This window comes from Rhinoraja longicauda, chromosome 4 (assembly GCF_053455715.1).
Source record: "Rhinoraja longicauda isolate Sanriku21f chromosome 4, sRhiLon1.1, whole genome shotgun sequence".
NCBI classification, from domain to species: domain Eukaryota; kingdom Metazoa; phylum Chordata; class Chondrichthyes; order Rajiformes; family Arhynchobatidae; genus Rhinoraja; species Rhinoraja longicauda.
Window position 1 is genome coordinate 27,822,550 of NC_135956.1, and position 21,781 is coordinate 27,844,330.

The following is a 21,781-nucleotide window of genomic DNA, read 5'->3' on the forward strand; positions in this document are numbered from 1 at the left end:
ATTTTAATAAATGTGTTGTTCTACCATCTCAACCATCTTGCATGTTCCTGCACATTTTATGTGCTAATGCAATAAAACTCCAATAATCCAGCACCCTTGGGACTATGATGCCAGACTTGCAGATTTTCTGGGCTTTTGGATGTTACTTTTATTCATGTCTAAACATATTTTTATTTCACTTAAAAAAAACAAAACAGCTGTTTAATGAATTTTCCAGTGAATTCAGCAAGTTTGAAGGCAGTGGGAAATAGTTGAGCACTGTGGTCCCCAACTCTAGCTCTTGTCACAATCCTGCCCAGGTTCCTAATCCCAGGTGTTCTAGACCCTAACACCAGCTCCACGTACTCCACTTGCATTTTGGATCCCTTCTCACATTCCAGATTAATCTGTAAGCCATTTTCTGCAAGAAAGTTGGAGTATCGCTGTAATATGGAATCTGCTCCATTGTTGTGAAGTTGAATTTCAGTTTGTAACCAAGATCGTTTGGTCTCTTGTGACCACCAGTTCATTGCTTATGCAGTCTGGGAAATCTCCCTCTTCACAGTTGCCAACATCCCAGTGGCAATTGCAGTGTTTCAATAAGGAAAGTAGAAGTGCGTGTGAAGAGCAAAAATAGATTTGCCTTAAAATGAGGTGTGATCTTATTGAGGTGTACAACATTATGCAAAGAATAGACCGGGTAAACACACAGTCTCTTGCCCAGAGTAAGGAAATCGAGTGCCAGAGGACATAGGTTTAAGGTAAGGGGGGAAATTTAATAGGAACCTGAGAGGTAATGTTTTTACAGAAAGGGTGGTGGGTGCATTGAAGAGCTGCCGGAAGAGGTAGTTGAGGCAGGTACTATCGCAATGTTTAAGAAACATTTAGACAGGTACATGGATAGCATAGGTTTAGAGAGATATGGGCCAAACGCAGGCAGGTGGGACTAGTGTGGATGGGACATGTTGGTCGGTGTGGGCAAGTTGGCCTGAAGGGTCTGTTTCCACACTGACTCGAGGTGCCTACTTGGTGAAATTGCTTCTTGGGATTAGATGCACGCTACAGAGCATTTGAGTATGAGAATAAAGATATCTCGTTCCAATTATATTGGAGTACTAAACTACAGTGCTCCCAAACTTCCTGTTCCTCCAGCTAAGTTATTCTAGTACAAGTAGAGCATACTGGCATTTATCTGGCAATGCAAAGTTGCCTAGATATATCCGGTCCTCAGGAAGCAGGGGAAATCCACTTTATTTAATCATAATTCATTTTAACGTTTACGTATAACCAATTGGAAAGAGTCATGAGCAGCACTATCAAATGATACTTAGACAAATGTTCCCGATGTTGGGGGAAGTCCAGAACCAGGGGTCACAATGTAAGAAAAGGGATAGACCATTTTGGACTGAGATCAGGAAAAGCTTTTTCACCCAGAGAGTTATGAATCTGTGGAATTCTCTGGCACAGAAGGCAGTGGAGGCCAATTCACTGGATGGTTTCAAGAGAGAGTTAGTTTTAACTCTTAGGGCTAAATGAATCAAGAGATATGGGGAAAACATAGAAAATAGATGCAGGAGGAGGCCATTTGGCCCTTCGAGCCAGCACCGCCATTTATTGTGATCATGGCTGATCATCCACAATCAGTAACTCGTACCTGCCTTCTCCCCATACCCCTTGATTCCGCTTGCCCCTAGAACTCTACCTAAATCTCTTTTAAATTAATCCAGTGAATTGGCCTCTACTGCCTTCTGTGGCAGAGAATTCCACAAATTCACAACTCTCTGGGTGAAAACGTTTTTTCTCATCTCAGTTTTAAATGGCCTCCCCTTTATTCTTAGACTGTGGCCCCTGGTTCTGGACTCCCCCAACATTGGGAACATTTTTCCTGTATCTAGCTTGTCCAGTCCTTTTTATAATTTTGTATGTTTCTATCAGATCCCCTCTCATCCTTCTAAATTCCAGTGAATACAAGCCCAGTCTTTCCAATCTTTCCTCGTATGAAAGTCCTGCCATCCTGGGGATTAACCTCGTGAACCTACACTGCACTGCCTCAATAGCAAGGATGTCCTTCCTCAAATTAGGAGATCAAAACTCCAGATGTGGTCTCACCAGGGCCTGGTATAACTGCAGAAGGATCTCTGTAGTCCTATACTCAAATCCTCTCGTTATGAAGGCCAATATGCCATCAGCTTTCTTCACTGCCTGCTGTACCTGCATGTTTACTTTCAGTGACTGGTGTACAAGGACAGCCAGGTCTCATTGCACTTCCCTTTTTCCTAATCTGACCCATTGAGATAATAATCTGCCTCCTTGTTCTTGCCATTAATGTGGATAACCTCACATTTATCTACATTATACTGCATCAGCCATGCATCTGCCCACTCACTCAACCTGTCCAAGTCACCCTGCAACCTCCTAGCAACCTCTTTGTAGTTCACACTGCCATCCAGTTTTGTGTCATCTGCAAACTTGCTAGTGTTACTTTTAATTCCATCATCTAAATCATTAATATATATATATATTGTAAATAGTTGCGGCCCCAGCACCGAGCCTTGCGGCACTCCACTCGCCACTGCCTGCCATTCTGACAGGGACCCGTTTATTCCTACTCTTTGTTTCCTGTCTGCAACCAATTCTCTATCCATGTCAATACCCTACCCCCAATACCATGTGCTTTCATTTTGCCCACTAATCTCCTGTGTGGGACCTTATCAAAGGCTTTCTGAAAATCCAGATACACTTCATCCACTGGCTCTCCTTCATCCATTTCCCTTATCACATCCTCAAAAAAAATCCAGAAGATTAGTCAAGCAGGATTTCCCCTTCATAAATCCATGCTGACTTGGACCAATTGTTTTACCGCTATCCAAATGTGCCTTTATTATTTCTTTAATAATTGACTCCAGCATTTTCCCCACCACCAATGTCAGGCTAACTGGTCTATAATTCCCTGTTTTCTCTCTCGCTCTTTTTTTGAAAAGTGGGATAACATTCCACAGGAACTGATCCTGAATCTATAGAACATTGGAAAATGATCACCAATGCATCCACGGTTTCTAGAGCCACCTCCTAGAGTACCCTGGGATGCAGATCATCAGGCCCTGGGGATTTATCAGCGTTCAGTCCCATCAGTCTACCCAATACTATTTCTCGCCTAATACAAATTTCTTTCATTTCTATCTCCCTAGATCCTCTGTTCCCTAGTATGTCTGGGAGATTTTTTTGTGGGGGAAAAAGCAGGAACGGGGTACTGATTTTGGATGATCAGCCATGATCATATTGAATGGTGGTGCTGGCTTGAAGGGCTGAATGACCTACTCCTGCACCTATTTTCTATGTTTCCATGACCCGGTGAGGCTGCGTTCCTGTAGTGTGCCTGATTTTTAAAAGCCTTTCAACCATTATAAAGCACAAGTGATATATGCGATATCTTCATTGAAAAACCAGTCCATATAGAAATACACTGTGCATAGAATTTCTATAGAATAAATTTAAATAGTTTAGTCTTTCACTGTTTGGACAGCCAGTCGCAGAGTCCACTAGCATCTATTGTTTCACTTGAAATTATCTGGGTTCACTCTTTCAAAATAACCAGGGCTAAATCCAGTATTGTTGATTCCTTTCACAGAATAGCAGCATTGTTGTTCCATGATGCAGATGGACAACCCTCTATCACCCTTACTACTCCCTCGATCTGGTTATGTGCAGAGTGCAGCTCACCTTGCTGCTTTTGTTTCTTCAGCAAACAACAATCCAGTTGTGTGTGCCTTTCATGCCAATAAATAATGTCATAAAAGCTTGAACAAACTGCCTGACAATCTCTGCTGTTTGCTCATGGTTTGCAGCTTTTATGTCGGGTGTCCCAAGGTTAAATAATCTCTTTCATAATTTGTTTGCACTTGATTATTTTCCTATGTATTTTTCATTTAGCTAAATTTCAACAACAGTCTTGCCTGTCCAAACAGTGATATACTAGACTATTTAAATTTATTCCTGAAAGTACAAGGGAGTCCAATTTATGCTTAATGGCATGCATTGTGCTCAACACAACTGAGGTGTTTAATATGCCCCAATGCTGTTCCTATTGCTGCAGTAATCTTTGTTGCCATGTGGTTTACAAGGACATCGAGGCCACACAATAAGGGGCATCAGTGAGCACTCGGGCAGCAGCATTGGAGCTCAGCCCTGCATTGTTTGATGACTGTTTGACCATAGACACTTCTCCCATCAATTGAAATAGATTTGAAATAAGTTTTAAATAAAATTTAATTTAAAATACTGAATGTTTGGTTTGGAGATACTGTGTGTAAACAGACGCTTGGGTCTACCAAGACCATGTTGACCATTAACTAACTACCTGCACGCTAGTTCTGTGTCCGACACACAAGGGACAATTTACAGAAGCCAATTAACCTACAAACCTGACCATCGTTGGTATGGGAGGAAACCGGAGCAGGGAGAACGTGCAAACTCCACACAGATAGCACTCGTAGTCAGGATTAAACACAGGTTGCTGGCACTGTTAGGCAACAGCTCCTGCACTTCGCCACCCCACGTTATGTTTTAATGTTAGTTAATTAAAACATAACGTGCAACAAAATAATCTAAAGCAACTAAATTTGTACCATTTAACAAAAATACAAATGGGTTGTGATAGATATGACTGCCACAAATGGGTTGTGATAGATATGACTGCCACAATTGGTGTGAAATTGAGAAGAATGAAGTTTATCCATTCCCTCAACTCAATAAAAAAAATTCTCGGTAGTGAGTCCTAAGGTGGAGTGGGAAGTCAGAGGCACTGCACATGACTCCTAGCATGTTCTGTATTTCTGCACTGGAATCAGGAACGCACTAACTTGTGAGAAGCACCAAGTCCCTTGCCAATATGCCAGCAGAAAGTAAATGAAAGTTCACAAAACCTGAGTGAGATTAAAAAGCTGTTGGGGGGGGGGGGAGTGAAATGTTTGTTTCTCACTCAAATTTAAAGAATGAGCTGACCTCTGGTACTGTGACTGAACAGCTGCTGACAAATTAATTAAGTAATCTTATGATGAGGCTGTTGTGATATCATGTGGGTAAAGAAGTTAGATTCATCAGCATTTAAAAAGTTATGGGTGAATAATTTGAAATGAAAATGTAATTTCGGAAATGATATATTATAGAATTACTAGATTGTTGTAAAAGCACATCTGGTTCATTGGTATCCCTTAGAGAATGAAATCTATTGCCCTTACCTTGTTTAGCCTATATTGGTTTGTCCTCCCACATACAGCTCAAAATGTTATATTTGTATTCTTTAGAGTTTAGAAAAATAAGAGTGATCTTATTGAAACATACAAGATCCTAAATAGGAAAGACAGGATCGATGTTGAGCAAAAAAAACAAAAACGTTGGAAATTACGAGTAAAAGACAGGTGATTGGGGTTGAGAGGGGAAAAATAGAACAGCTGTGATCAAATGGCAGAGCATACTTGATGGGCTGGATGCTGCTCTTATGTCTTAGGGTCACATAGCATCCATGGTGACAAATGGACAGTCGATGCTTTGGGTCCGGACCCTACATCTGGGTAGATGTTGAGATGTTTTCGTTGGTCAGAAAAACTCAAATAAGGGGGTGATGATTTAAAATGTAAATGCATCGGAACCTCTTCTCGTGGAGGGCGATGAATCTCTGCAATTCTCTAACCTAGAAAATTGCTGAGACTAGATTACTGGAAGATGATTTTTTGAAAGATCTGGGGAACTGAGGGCTATTGGGAAGTGGTACACAAGAAAAGATGAGACCTGAGACAGATTTGCCATAACCAAATTGAATGATGGGACAGGCTTGAGTGGCCAAATAGTCATAGAGTGATACAGTGTGGAAACAGGCTCTTTGGCCCAACTTGCCCACACCAGCCAACATGTCCCAGCTACACTAGTCCCACCTGCCTGCACTTGGTCTATATCACTCCAAACTTGTCCTATCCATGTACCGGTCTAACTGTTTCTTAAACGTTGGGATAGTCCATGCCTCAACTCTCTCCTCTGGCAGTTTGTTCCATACACCCACCACCCTTTGTGTGAAAAAGTTACGCCTCGAATTCTTATTAAATCTTTTCCTCTTCACCTTGAACCTATGTCCTCTGGTCCTCGATTCCCCTACTCTGGGCAAGAGATTCGGTACATCTACCTGATCTTTTCCTTTCATGATTTTATACACTTCTCTAAGACCACTCCTCATCCTCCTGCATTCCAAGGAATATAGACCCAACCTACTCAACCTCTCCCTATAGCTCAGACCCTCTAGTCCTGGCAACATCCTTGTAAATCTTCTCTGAACCCTTTCAAACTGGACAATATCTTTCCTATAACATGGAGCCCAGAATGGTCTGATCCTGCTCCTAATGTTGGATGTTCTTATGTTGGAGTATAAATGATGCTTAATCTAGGATGCCACAATAATACAACACATTTTCACATTGTTTAAAATTAAACATGGTCTGAAGAAGGGTCCCAACCCAAAACGCCACCTGTCAGTCTGAAGAAGAGTCCCAACCCAGAACATTACCGATCCATATTCTCTGCAGATGCTCCCTGACCCACTGATTTACTCCAGCATTTTGTGTCTTTCACATGGTTTAAAGTAGTTGCACAATTTACTTTTAGAAAAAATGATCAATAGAACAGAATTAGCCTTGTTCTTTTATTGTATGCTTTCCCTTTAGCTCACTTCATTGAGCTGTTAAAAGAACACTTACGAACCAAATTTTAATGACTCGTATCAGACTTGCCCGGATCAAATGCTGAGGTGATGTTGCCAATATATTTATTTTGTTTTAATGACAAACCTAGCAACTCTATCTCAGTCTCCCACATACAGAAAGAGCAGACAAAAGATGTTTTTTTTCAGACTGCTATGTTACCCCCACTCGAACAGGAAATATAAAGGGGAAATGGCACCTTATACTGCGCAAGGCAACGTGTTTTCTGAATTTTGTCCAGACCAGAAACAGGCAATATTTCATCGGCACCCAATCATTTCGTCAGTGGCACTCAACTTTTCACCCATGCTCAAAAATGAAGATTGCTAAATTATATTGATGGGAAGGAATGTGGGGTAAACTAATTTTAAATCTTGTTGAAAATCTACCAAGTGTGCCTTGCCTCGTATGCATATCTGGGAAAGAGGAAGAGAAACGATTTGATGCCTACATTTTAAGAAAGCAAGAAACTGGCTTGGACATTTCCTTCCCTGCCTTTAAAATAAGCGATCATTTCAGACATAGCTTTTCGTTACTTCTCTTAATCTCCCTGCAAGTATTTTGCACCTACTCCCATACGTGGTGCACTTTCGGTCAGTCTTCTTATGCTAGAGTACTTTAGAAATGAAAACCCTTGGAGCTTTGGAGACAGCGACCACAACAGTCCTCTCTCCCTGTTGTCCTACTCTGTCCAGTCTTTGAACAGGGTGCTCCTACATACGCACACGCGTGCGCACACTATCTTTCCTGAGATGTCAGAAATTTCCGGACCAGCAATGCATTTCCTTTTGACGCCAGCTAACTTGGCAAATGTCAGTGTATCATGTGGGTTTGATCTCTTGGCCGTGTGAATTCTGGCTGAATCATGTCCTTTAGACAATATAAACAGTTTCCTATTTATAGGAACAAATATTAAATAATGCTCCCTCCCCCAGAGATTATAATCAAAATTAAGTTTTGTTTGATAAATCCTTCAGTAGTTTGAAATAAGAGTTTAATAATTGCATCAAAAATAACAAATCAAGTCGCTATTCATCAAAGAATTACTCGCTGTCTTAAAAACTCTTGTGTGCAGTACAATGTTTTTGTTGGGCTATGTAATCAAAAACCCATCACGGTATTGGAACACCAATGTTAGGCTTGACTCTGTTATTTGCTTAGTCAGTCGTGTCCTGAACGCCAAAGTGACAACAAACCATGTTTTAATATCACTTGCTCACACAAATAGATATCAGTGGACTTTGAAGCCTTGGTCTGCACAGTTGACGAGGTTGCTTTTACAAGGTTATCCCTTTAAGATATTTATTTTACTTTTCTCCAATCCTATTCCCATGTCTGACTGCCCACATACATGTTCTTTAGTTACTGTCTATCTTACCACCATTGTTGACTTGATAGAATAAACATCCTAACATTGATTTGTTCTATATCTCTTGTTTCCCTTTCCCCTGACTCTAGTCTGAAGAAGGGTCTTGACCCAAAACGTCACCCATTTCTTCTCTCCAGAGATGCTGCCTGTCCTGTTGAGTCACTCCAGCATTTTGTGTCTAACCAAAAGTCGCACATGCCCTTTAGTTGTTGAAGTTCCTTTCCCATTGTGTGCGGAGATGATGATGATGTATCAGGCTAGCATTCCAAAATTGGTGCTCGGATGCCATCTCTCCTATGCTTTCCATTTACTGGTGAGGATGTGACCCTGATATGCTACTTGGCAGAGGTCATTGTCTGATTGGACCAATGGGTATAGAACAGAAGTTGACCAGAAACACCATTTGAAATGTCTAGGAAGGAACTGTGGATACTGGTTTACACCAAAGTTAGACACAAAAGTAGGAGTAATTCAGTGGGACAGGTAGCATCTCTGGAGAAAAGGAATAGGTGACGTTTGGAGTCACCTATTCCTTTCTTCAAATTTGAAAAGTCTGTTGTTTGGCTGCAAAGCTGGAAGAAATGTTCGACACATCTTGACATCAGCTTGTTGTCAGCGATTTCTACCATCGTGAGATTTGAGGGTGATATTGATGAGGAATAAGCCAAGGACCAGCTGCAGGCTGCCAACTATAATGATTAGGTTTCAGTGCCTCAGTAAAACTATCTATTATTGGAGGACAATCCAGTATTGTGAAGAAATGGCACAGAGAACAACCAGACTGTGGACAGTATATTGTTTTAATGCCTAAAAACTGTGCTAATCTAATAAATATTTCTTCCAGGCATGGTGAATGGTGGAGAGCCAAGTCTCTAGCAACTAGGAAAGAAGGGTTTATTCCAAGTAACTATGTAGCAGCGGTCAACACACTGGAAACTGAAGAGTATGTTATTACTGTTTTAAACTTCAAGAAAGTGCAATTCATTTTTGCTTGATATCACACGCAAATTAAATGTTCACTCTCGTTATTTTTTAAGGTGGTTCTTTAAGGATATCAACCGCAAAGATTCAGAGAGACAGTTACTAGCACCTGGAAATAAATCTGGTTCGTTCCTCATTAGGGAGAGTGAAACATCAAAAGGTATGACCTTAACTTTGCCTTCAATTTTCACATTTCATTGAGGAAACGTGTTTTAATATGCGTAGGAAGGAACTGCAGATGCCGGTTTAATCAGAAGATAGGCACAAAAAGCTGGAGTAACTCAGCGGGTCAGACAGCATCTCTGGAGAAAATGAATAGGTGACATTTAGGGTTGAGACCCTTCCTCAGACTGATCAAGGGTCTCGACCCAAATTATCACCTATTCCTTTTATCCAGAGATGCTGAATGACCTGCTGAGTTACTCCAGCTTTTTGTGTCTATCTTTTGTTTTAATATGCCCGATTGCCCATCCTATGCTCCATAATTTTGTGCTTTGTTAACTGGTCCTGCCAGAATCTGTGTTTTTCCCCCAAATTTCCATCTTGAAAGTCAATACACTAAAGAACTTATACACAACATCGGGATTGTATGAACATTGTGTTGAGTAAATCATGAATATTTTTTATTTGAACTATCGCATGCACACAGGAAAACTGCACAATTTAAAATATATACAAAGATGGGTAAACACATTGTAAAAGATAGGATGTGCTTCGGAAAGTTTAGTTTTCAATAGCACCAAAAATAACCTTCAGTTTGGGCATGGGGTGTTCATTCAATAATTCTGGTTTGGGATGTTAAAGGTGCATGTCTATTTCTGGTCCATTCTGCCTTAATTCAATCCATGCTGTGCAGGATAAAGTGAGAAGCGACTATGGCAGATGGATTATAAACAAAGGGTTATCCATTTTGAACCAATAAAGGATATGGCCAAGCATTGTCATTACATGATAGGTTCAGTGCCATGGTTGTGCAAAGCAGTGTTTTTCTATGTAGATGAAAAGGTGCTGGGACGCATCATTACCATTGGGGTCTAAGGTGGATTGTTGTCCTAGAAACTGCTTGAACTGTTTAAGTGTCTGGCCACCTAATTTAATCAATAAACTTTCGTTTTTAAACTTCTTTGTGGTATTAAAAATTTGAGAAGTTTGAAAATCTAGTTTTTAACTGCACTGTCACTTAAATAAAGCACTGTTGGAAATATATTTTGTGATCTACGAGCACAGATCACTACACATAGCAATGCATCACAAAAGAAAATAACCCATTTAATGAAATATTACATTTAATTAAAGGACAGTAACATAAAGGTGGGAACTGGTGTGAAATAACTTAAGCTGGGAATTTCTGGTTTGATGTATGTTTCGGGTCAAGAACCTTCTTCAGTCACCCATTCCTTCTCTCCAGAGTTGCTGCCTGTCCCGCTGAGTTACTCCAGCATTTTGTGTCTACCTTAATTGAATATGTTAATAGGCATACATCAAACCAGAAATTCTCAGCTTTTATGTCTACCTTCGATTTAAACCAGCATCTGCAGTTCTTTCCTACACAACATATTCAATTATCTTGGTGGACATCCTTCTGTTTTCAAAACTTTTTAAAAATTTCAAACGGATTACTGCTTCCAGTGTACATTTGAACTGATATTCTGAAAACTGGTTCTAGTTTTAAATTCATGGTTGCTTCTTCCACATACATTTATAATCCTTGAATAAACAGCATGATCGTTTAATTTCCCTTACTATAATGATACATACTGGGGTATAAAATGCAAAAAGCCATAGTTTACTTTTAGCACAACACACTGTACTTATATTATTCATAATGTCTCTTTAATCTTGTTTACCTTACCTAGGTAGCTACTCGCTGTCGATGAGAGATTGTGACCCTGAACTGGGTGACTTGGTTAAACACTACAAGATTCGATGTTTGGACAGTGGAGGGTTTTACATTTCTCCTAGAATTATGTTTGCTGACCTGAATGAGCTAATTAAACATTACCAAAGTAAGTGCTAACAGTTTGTGCATTTTACATCTGAATTGTTAATTAATACACAAGAGTTAAAAGCAAATTCTAACAATTGAAATAATTATTTTAAGTTGATAAAATTACAATATGTGTTAATTGGTTTGCCAATGTTAATTTCTATTTGAACTGAGCCTTATTCATTTTGTTCTAATTTAATTTGGGTTTAGTTTGGTTTAGAGATACAGCATGGAAACAAACCCCTCATCACACCGAGTCCATGCCGACCGCTGACCACCCGTGGACTAGTTTCGCTGCTATCCCACTTTCCCATCCACTCCCTAAACACCAGGGTGCAATTTAGAAGCCAATTAACCTACTAACCTCACGTCTTTGGTTTGTGGGAGGAAACCGGAGCACCCAGAGGAAACTCAAATTTAATTAGTAAAGCAACACCTTCCCCAGATGAAATGTGAGGAAAAAGACCTTGAAAAAGACCCGTGTTCGATCCTGACTACAGGACTGTCTGTATGGAGTTTGTACTCTCTTCTTGTGACCACGTGGATTTTCTCTGGGTGCGCCAGTTTCCTCCCACATTGCATAGACATGCATGTTTGTAGATTAATTGGCTTCTGTAGATTGTTCCTTGTGTGTAGGATAGAACTAGTGTATGGGGATCCTGATCGGTGGGTGTGAGGGGCCTTTTTCCACGCTGTATCTCTAAATGAAACTAGAAAATGCTTCTGTTGGCTAAACCATATTCTTTGGCTTTGTAGACTATCAAACAAAATTCATTCTGTTGAATTTCTTGCATTCAACTTTTTTTTAAAAAGGCACTATTTAAAAATATATAGTTTAGTTTAAAGAATATAAAAGACAATGAAAACACAGAAAACAACCAAGTTAAAATACATTTATTTCCATATAATTTACATTTTTAACTGGTTATCTGAGATACTCGTACCCATTGCAGCAATTCCTTACCATTGAAATGAGTGAGGTTACTGAATCTGTGCAAAGTCTAATCTAAGGCAAGTTCAGGAGGCAGTTTTCCCAAAGTAATCCAAGCTGGCACTCTGCCGCTGGACATCATGACAAGTTCAACTTTAGGACACAGACAGGAAATTCACTACTGAACACACCTCGGGAAGATCAGGACATCTGTGTTTGTGCTTACTGGCGTGGGGGTTCCTAGGTTTCCTTATGGTTGTGGAGGGAAATACTGCGAAGGGAAAATCCTGGCCACCATGGGGGGAAAGGCTGGGATTTATGCGGGGAGGGAGGTTGGGGGTTGGAGGGGATGTACAGGAAATTTCTGTGCAATCGAAGCATTCGTCACATCAAGTTTGAGGCCACACTTGAGGATCTAGGAGTAAAAAGCAAATAGGTCCCTTAAAGTGGTGTCACGGGTAGATAGGGTGGTGAAAGAGGCTTTTGGCACACTGACCTTCATCAATTAGGGAATTGAGTTGGGATGTGAAGTTACATTTGTACTGGAAGTTGGTGAGGCTGCACTTGGAGTATTCTGTTGATTTTATTGCTAAGATGCCATAAAACTGGAAAGAGTACAGACAAGATTTACAGTGATGTTGACAGAACTCGAGAGCCTAAGTTATAGGAAGATGGTGGGCAGGCTAGGAATTTATTCCTTGGAGCGCAAGAAGCTGAGGGATGATCTTATGGAGGTGTATTATTTCATGAAGGGAATAGATTCAGTGGATACTTGATTCCCCAGAGTAGGGGAATCAAGAACTTGAGGGCATAGAGGAAAGATTTAATAGGAAATTGAGGGGCATTCTTTTCACACAGAGGGTGGTGGGTACATGGAATGAGCTGTCTGAGGAAGTAGTTGAGGTAAGTACAATGGCAATTTCAACAAAAAAGGCACTTTGAGCAGGGAATTAATCCCGACCTCATTTTCACCCCTCCTAAAACTTGTCATCCAAATATGAGCAGATGCAAACCAGACACTATTCAAAATGAAACCTGAGAAAGGACAAAATTGCATGTTTTGCCCAAAGTATGAACCCCAATACATCATGTTTTCCAGATTTCAGACGAATATTTTGGAAGTTTAGATAAGAGATACAGCATGGAAACAGGCCCTTCGGCCCACCATCCATGCTGACCAGCGATCCCCGAACACTAACACTATCCTACACATTAGGGACAATTTACAATTTTACCTAAGCCAATTAACCTACAAACCTATATGTCTTTGATGTGTGGGAGCAAACTGGAGATCCCGGAGAAAACCCACACGGATCATGGGGAGAACGTACAAACTCTGTACTGACAGCACCCGTAGTCAGGATCGAACCCAAGTTGCTGGCACTGTAAGGCAGTAGCTCTACCACTATGCTACAGTGCTGCCCATTATCTCTGTAATCTATGGACCCAGATGCTCAAGTATGTCTAATTTGGTTTAATATCTATCCACAAAAAGTGCACATATGTCGCACAATTTTCCAATCAATACTCGTGCCCTGTCACCTAGAAGGTCCAAATCCATGTACAATTATTGTCCATCTACCTCTTTCTACCCTGTTCTCAGTCCAGCTCAATATATTACCACAGATACAGGAATTATTTGGATAAATCTTTTTTTGCCGTCTGTATCTATAGTAATTTTGCAGGGTCCCCATTTCTGCTGCCATGGTGAGGTCTTCAAGAAAAAAAATAGAGCTAAATTAGTAACATTCTAAAGGCTATATTGAACATTCTGAATTGTTGCCCTCTGCTAAAGTAACTAATTTTCATCCAAATTACTTAGACTTTGCTTTAGACTTTATACAGCATCGAAACAGGCCCTTTGACCCACTGCGACCGCGTCACTTAGCAATCACTCCATACACTAGCACCGTCCTTCACACTGGGAACAGTTTACAATTTTTACCAAAGCCAATTAACCTACGGAGTCTTTGGAGTGTGGGTGGAAACCGGAGCACCTGGAGAAAATCCGCGCTATCACAGGGAGAATGTACAAACTCCATTCAGACAGTTTCCATAGTCAGGAACAAACCCGGGTCTCTGGTGCTGTAAGACAGCGGCTATATTGCTATGCAACTGTGCCACCCATTTCCTCGAAGACATTTCATATTACTGATCCCAAAGGAATTGGCCTATTGATAATCAGATTCCCATCTGCAGGAATCGAATTTCCATTCAACATATTCTTTGTGTGTTCCATGATTTCCAAATTCCTACAGCATTGTAGATCCATTGGTTACACAAATCCTTTTCTTTTTTTGAAATTTATGTACTAATTGAAGGTTACACTGCAACATCAGAATTTATTGATTAGTTAAAATAGATTGGGAATATCATTCCCTCGGTAATGACAAAAAAAGGCATATTTTACAAGATCATTTTCCTCATCCTCTGCTGCCTTTCTCACCCTCGTGATCTTATGTATTCAAAAATATTTGAAAAAATATGAATTGCAGGACTGTATATCATGACGTTCTTCAGTGTTTGATTTTTAAATGTTGAAAACATGTTTAATTGTTTGGAGCAGATAAGTGTGTCAGAGGCATGTACTTCAGTCCCGATTCCAAAATATCCCATAACACATTAAGGATGCTGTATACTTAATATACCCCTCCATTACTTATCAATTTAATATCCAGCACATGCCCGAGGAAGGGATAATTTTGAAAATGTTAAAAATATATTTGTTTTGTCAGTGCATTCATCTAGTTATTAACTCGTACAGTTTTTCAGCTGAAAAATGTAATATTTCTTTTAAACAAATTTTGTTCAGAATAGTACTCGTTTTATCACTAAATTTAATAGGAAGCTATCATGTTTAGATCGGGCCACACCTCAAGCATCGCTTTGGTGGTTTTTTTTTACACAGTTTCCAAAGGTGTTCAGGCTCCCATAGAAATCCAAGATAGATGAGAAAGGCTTGGATCTAGATTTGGTGCATTAGATTTTCAGTATCATTCCACCAATCCATCTGTGACAGGTTACTCTTTTCCAACTGGCATTTCATGACCTTAGCAGGAGCTCTGTCTGAATTCCACAGTGTGACATCCCTTGGAAATGTCAGGCCATTTGCTGTCTGTAATTCTGTCTTGGCTGCTCATTCAGTTGATTTGACATTTTTTTTCTAATCCAGGCATCTATGTGCTTTTATGATATTCATATTCCTGTAACAGCAAAAAAAATGCCGAATGTATCATATGAATCATTTTTGTAGTTTAAATATAGTCCATACAGATGGCTGTGTACTGTTTTTCAGTGTTATGATTCATATCTATTAAAAAGGACTAGCTTAATTACCAATTGCCCTTTCCTGAGAATAAAATCATGGCCTGCTGAAGTTGCCACCGACAACTCAAGTGAATTTAAGAGGCTATTAGATAGACATATCGATATGGAGGGAGAGGAGATTAGTTAAACTTAGCATTGTGTTTGGACTTTGTGGACTGAAGGGCTTGTTCCTGTGCTGATAAACAGCTTTAAAAAAAAATAAAGATTTGAATGTTTTGCATTCATTACAAAATTCTGGGCATCATATAGAAACATAGAAAATAGGTACAGGAGTAGGCCATTCGGCCCTTCGAGCCTGCACCGCCATTCAATATGATCATGGCTGATCATAAATATAATAGAACTAAGGTTGCAGTAGTTATATAAGATGCTTCAGAATTAACTGATTGATCTTTAATTGTTTTGCTCACCAGAACAGTCCGACGGTCTGTGCCGAAAGCTTGTATCGTCCTGCCTTAACCCCAAACCACAAAAACCATGGGATAAAGATGCCTGGGAGATTCCACGGGAATCTGTGAAGCTGGTTAAGAAACTTGGAGCTGGACAGTTTGGAGAAGTATGGATGGGTATGTAGACTGGAATTTACTCCATTAATACCATGAATCTCTAAAACAAAATCCAACTGGAAATATTTTGTTTTGAAATAAAATACATAGTATAGACTACTATTTAACATTTTGGAGTAAATGACAGGAAATATATACCTTTGAATATACTTTGAATTACATAGAATAGCTGATAATGTATTGTATATATATATATTTTTTTGTTTGTTTGTTGGTTTTGCATTTAATGTGGTATCAAAGCTGCAGCCAACAAAAATGTAGTTCCGGTTCATATTTGCTACAGATGACAAAAATCTCTGGAATGTTTTTGGAAAAAAAATTCAGATTTGCTGCAGGGAGGTTAGGTGAGAAAGTTTATGCACTGTCATTGTGGAAATGAAAGGATGTTTTTGTATTGTCCTGTCTTTTCTTTATTACTTTTGCGGATGGTTAGATCCACTTCCTCTTCCTCCAAGATCTTTGACTTGAAAATTAAAATGTCATTAATTATCACTGCTGAGAGGATTATAGGTTGCCTATGTCTATAAAGCATGCAAGAGGGTGAGGATCACTATCTTTTTGACCAGGGGCTTCATTCTAAATATAAGCTCTGGGATTTGAAACACACTTTTTCTCATATGGTCAAAGGTTGTGCTGGTACAGTGGAGGTAGATGTGGATTTTGCCATTGATGTCTGCTTTCAGTGAGAATTGATTTGAGAAGTGATTTTCGGGGTTTTGCTTGCATAGGGACGGGTGTGGCAGAAACAGGTAGGCAGAATCCTTTTTCTGCTGAATGGTTCAGAGAAGGATTGCTCTTTCACACATTTTGATGAAGGACTCGTTGATGACTTGGAGCTTGGTCCCTAAGTTAGCACGCAACAAAAGCTTTTCACTGTACCTCAGTGCACGTGACAATAAATTGAACTAAACTGAGTGTGTGTGTGTGTACCCAAGCAAGACTGTGTGTTGTAATTCAGTGATAGAGTAACAGACTGCCCATTAGGTTCTTGGGTCACTTTTCGGTAGGTTCAACTAGTCTTTCAGCTGACAATGAGAAAGACTGAAAACTCTATCTCTTGACCACTTTGACGTTGTGCCTGCAATATTTTGTGAAATTGTATGGCACGCCGTGTTGAGGTGCAGGGTGGTCAGAGAGGGTAGAGACACTCTTCAAAGTCCAGAGCTACATTATTCCTTAGCGAAATAATAAAAAGTTTGTTTTAAGAACTTAGCAGCTTGTACTGCAGCCTCAAGGTATATATAGAAATACATTAACTATCCATATGGTGTGAAAAATTGTCCCATTAAATGAAATATTAAATTAGTGCCAATGTTTTTGTAAATATGCTCCAATTGATTTTTTCACTATTTATATTGCTCACTTTCTTGGCCATGAAGTGCTGTGTAATGCATAGTTGAGCTGCATACCAGTTGTTGAATTTAGAATGAACAGCAGTAAAACCACCAATGCTACAGTGATAACTATAAGATTACTAAAATCCTGCCATGTAATCAGGCAAGGAATAATTAGGTTAAGGTTTAAAATGGTATTTATATTAAAATCGTAAAAACATTGAAATCTTCCATTTTATATTCATTTCAGTTTAAGAAAAACACTGCAGGCTGATAAAAATTAAAAGACATAATTTATGAAGAAATAGCATGGATCCAGGTGATCCATTACAATGGCATATTGTTGAATGCGCGAGTTTTATTCTCCAATAATTTGCCTTAATATTTCAACATTTGGTGATTAAATGAGGCATTGTTTGGCTCTTTTTTCTTCATTTCATGTCAAATTGAAACTATCAGTTTATGAGTGAACTGTTGATTTCACAACAAGCTATGACTGATTAAGAAACTGATATATTCCACTAATTTTAGAAATTAAGTATTCAATGTGGTCTAGAGAACAGGATGTTTCCTTTAACTAACATAGGAAATTGACGTGTATACTGGGTGAAGCGCTTCCTTTTGGGATTGTTGTTGCAACTGGTGCAGTGCGTACAACAAAATTGTACATTTCCTTTTGCAGCCTCATTTGACTAGTCCTTTGCGTTAAAGGTTTTCTTCCCATGCGCGCAAAGAAAAATGGCCTGATCCTTTGTCCTTTCAACACAAACAATTCCTAATTTGCACCATGCAGCAGATTTCCTTTGGCTTTAAGAAAATATGCATTCATGATATGCAAATGGCTTTGGGACCTTCTAATTTTTTTAAACTCTTTTACCAGGAAGGGAGTGGCTAATTATGCAATAAAAATAATTTGAGGACAAGTAGGGATAAAGAAGATTTTTTTAAAAATGAGACTTGCAATGAAACTACAACATGTGGGTGATGCATTGGTAGAATTGCTGTCTTATAATGCTAGAGACCCAGTTCGATCCTGACTACAGGTGCCATCTGTACAGAATGTGTACGTTCTCCCTTTGACCACATGGGTTTTTCCCGGGCGTTCCTATTTCCCCCCATACTCCAAAGATGTACAGCTTCGTGGATTTATTGGTTTCAGTAAAATTGTATATAGTCCTTAGTTTATAGGATATGGCTAATGTACGGGCTGATTGCTGGTCGGTGTGTGGAATTGGTGTGCTGACGGGCCTTTTTACATGCGGTATCTCTAAATTCTAAAGTGAATCTGCATGATGGGTCATGCAGAACGACTCTTGAAGCTCAACATTATCTGGGACAAAACAATGATTGACTGTCACCCCATCTACCAACCTAAATATTAATTCTCACCCGTAGCAACATACTGTGGCTGCTGTGTGTACCATCTTTAAAATGAACTGTCAAGGCTATTCCAACAACAACTCTCAGCCCATGACATCTAACACCAAGAAGCACCAGGGTTGACCCTGCATCATAAGGCTCCACTCCAAACTGCAGGGCATCCTGAAAATTACACGCAGTACGGATGACGGAAGGGGAATGTAAATTCTCCCTCCTCTGCAACAATTCAAGGTGACAGCTCATGATCACCTACTCGAGAGTAATGAAGCATCGGCAATAAGCGCTGACCTTGTCAGCAATCCCCGGATCCTGTAAAGTAAATAAATAATAATACATTAAAGATCCAGAAATGCTCAGTCTTACGTCTGAAGCAGAAAAAGTTATTTTTATTCCAATCAATTTTATTCCAATGCTTTTAATCGCTTTCAAAAGGAACATCATTTTTTAATCAGGATTTTACTCTGGCAATTGCAGCTTGTTTTGATTGTGAACACTTGTTTGTGTGAGACTGATGAGCAGCAGCTGAGATCCATTCTATTAATGGCCAGTTTAGCACTGGGGACAGTGAGATATGGGCTGTCCGGAGTTTCCTTTTTGTTCAGCAATTGCTGAAGAGGAATGATAAATAATTTAGCTGAATGAATGATCACTCCATTAAAAAGAGTGCGCAAAATTCATCATTCTTCACTGCGATAAAACAATTTCGATTTTTGTTTGAATGTTTACATAAATGTTCCTTCCACCTTCAAATCCTTTGTAAAGAAGGCCCAAACTTTGAGATAAGAGCAATGGGGGGCTGAATGAATACAAGCACCCCCTTGCACTAAAGCAACTTGCTGAATTGCTGCCTCTGTTGCTTGGACAACGTGTATCTGGCTGATGTGCGATGTGCATTTCATTTTGTTGAAGGAATTACTGGTAAATGCCAATGGTTCCAGTTAATCGTTTAAATGAGAGCAAGTTTTAGACATCCATGCATTGTTGTAAAATGGCTTCTAACCTAGCTTAGCAATATTTGGCCTGTGTGATCACTCCATTGGCTTAGCAATATTTTGCTCAGCTATTAAAGCAGGGCTCAGATCTCTCATCACTTTGGGGAACGTGCTATTGCGTTCTGTGGTAGGCTAGACCTGGAAGCAGGGTCATTGATATTTCATGGACTGTTGGTTTAGTTTAGTTTAGTGTAATATTGTAACGTGTGCCAAGATACAGTGAAAAGCTTTTGTTTGCATGCTAACCAGTCAAATAAAAGACTACACATGAGTACAATCAAGCCATCCACAGTGCACAGAAAAAGGGTACAACATTTTGTGTAAAGATATAACATTGAAATCTGTTCTTGAATCCAGAGGGATGTGTTTTCAAACTTCTGTAACTCCTGCCTAATGGTAGAGAGGAGAAGAAAGAATGACAGGGGTGAGACTGGTTCTTGTTTATGTTGGTGGTCTTGCTGAGGCTGTACTGTGTAGATGGAGTCAATTGAAGTGAGGCTGGTAAGCGTGATTGTCTGGGCTACTTCCACAATTCTGCAGTTTCTTGCGGGGCTGGATGGAACTGTTCCCAAACCAGGCTGTAATGCATCCCAATATGATACTTTCAATGGCGCATCTATAGCGAGAGTTAGTGACAGTTTTTGGAAAATGCAAAGTGTTTTTTATTTTAGTGTATTTGTCTAATTTTGTTTTATCTTAAATTACCTTAATTTTATTAATCTTGCAAGTGCCTATATCATTTACAAGAATCGTGAAATGAATATTGCAAATGTTCAGAGACATTTTAAGATCCATTATTCCTGTGACCACTTGCAAAACTGGGAGATGGGCTTTATCTTCTAGGAAGAATTCATCAATCACATGTTGGTGTATTTTTGGCTCTGGAATGGACTATAAATTGGCACTACGATCTGCAGGTGCAAAGTTGTGACAGTGCAGGAACAACGTCAGCTCAGCCTATCTCAATGGGTCAGCGAGGTAGTCCTTCCTCTCCAGATCAAATCCGTTCAGACTGGGTAGGCTGTGGGTGTCATTATGTACACTGCTTCCTGTTGAGGTGGCATGGTGGCGCTGTGATAGAGTTACTGCCTTACAGCCCCAGAGACCCGGATTTGATCCTGACTACGGGTGCTGTCTGTACGGAGTTTGCACATTCTCCCTGCGACCGCATGGATTTTCTCTGGGTGCTCCGGTTTCCTCCCACATTCCAAAGACGTGGGTTAATTGGCTTCTGTAAATTGTAAATTGTCTCTAGTGTGCAGGATAGTGCTAGTGTACAGGGTGATGTACACTGCGGAGAGCCTGTTTCCATGCTGTATCTCTAAACTAAACTAAAACTGAACTGTTAGAATGGAATGGCCTGTTGTATTTGGACCTTGTTTGATTGCACCGGCCAACATTGTCCAATTTTCTTGTACTTCTGTGAGACACCAGAGACTTCTAATAACGACTTAGTGAAGACAGGATGATTTACTGAACTTTGTTCTTCCTCCAGTTTATCTGGTTCGTGTTTAAATTCCAGTGACTTCAGAAGAAGGATGATTTGTTGAAAGGCTGTCATCTTAATTGTATTTGAGCCAGCTTCACCAAGTATTTACTGTTACAGTTCATTTGATTGGACATACATGTTCTGAAGATAGTTTTGAACATTGATGCAAATAAACCCTCATTTGCTTTCAGTGTGCTTATTTGAATATAGATAAAAATATAAAATTGATGGAGAAGGTAAAAGAACTGGAAGCTCCAGTATTGAAATAGTTATTGAATGTTGATAGAAACAAATTAAAAATAATGATTGCAATGTAGTTATATTTACATTGCTTATTTTAATAGAGAAATACATCCAAATCATGGCGTTCTAAATTGCATCATTTTAGCAAACCCGTCATCCTATCAAAAATATCCAATTTTTCCTTTTACAATTTAAGTTTTTACAACTTAAGACTGACTTGTTTTCTACTTTTCCCAGTTCCAATGAAGGAAACATGACATGAAACTGGTTAACTAGTTTCTTTTTCCACAAGCGTTGCATGACTTGCTGAATGTTTCCAGCACTTCCACTATTTACAAAGCACCCGAAGCAAAAAAATGTTAACATTAAAATGGAGGAGTGGTGTTTAGGAGGGAGGATCAAAATAGACAATAGGTGCAGGAGTTGGCCATTTGGCCCTTCGAGCCAGCACCACCAT

The 21,781-nt window shown here is 39.6% G+C and overlaps 1 protein-coding gene across 3 annotated transcripts in view; it reads left to right on the forward strand.

The window, feature by feature from the left end:
• The window catches only part of lyn (LYN proto-oncogene, Src family tyrosine kinase), a 76,104-nt gene that overhangs the window by 21,744 nt on the left and 32,579 nt on the right, over positions 1-21,781 (forward strand). For all 3 annotated transcript variants that reach the window (XM_078397401.1, XM_078397404.1, XM_078397402.1), the window contains exons 5-8: positions 8,939-9,037; positions 9,132-9,235; positions 10,932-11,081; positions 15,734-15,886. In XM_078397401.1, coding sequence (XP_078253527.1) covers positions 8,939-9,037; positions 9,132-9,235; positions 10,932-11,081; positions 15,734-15,886 — 506 coding nt within the window. The remainder of the gene's footprint in view (positions 1-8,938; positions 9,038-9,131; positions 9,236-10,931; positions 11,082-15,733; positions 15,887-21,781) is intronic.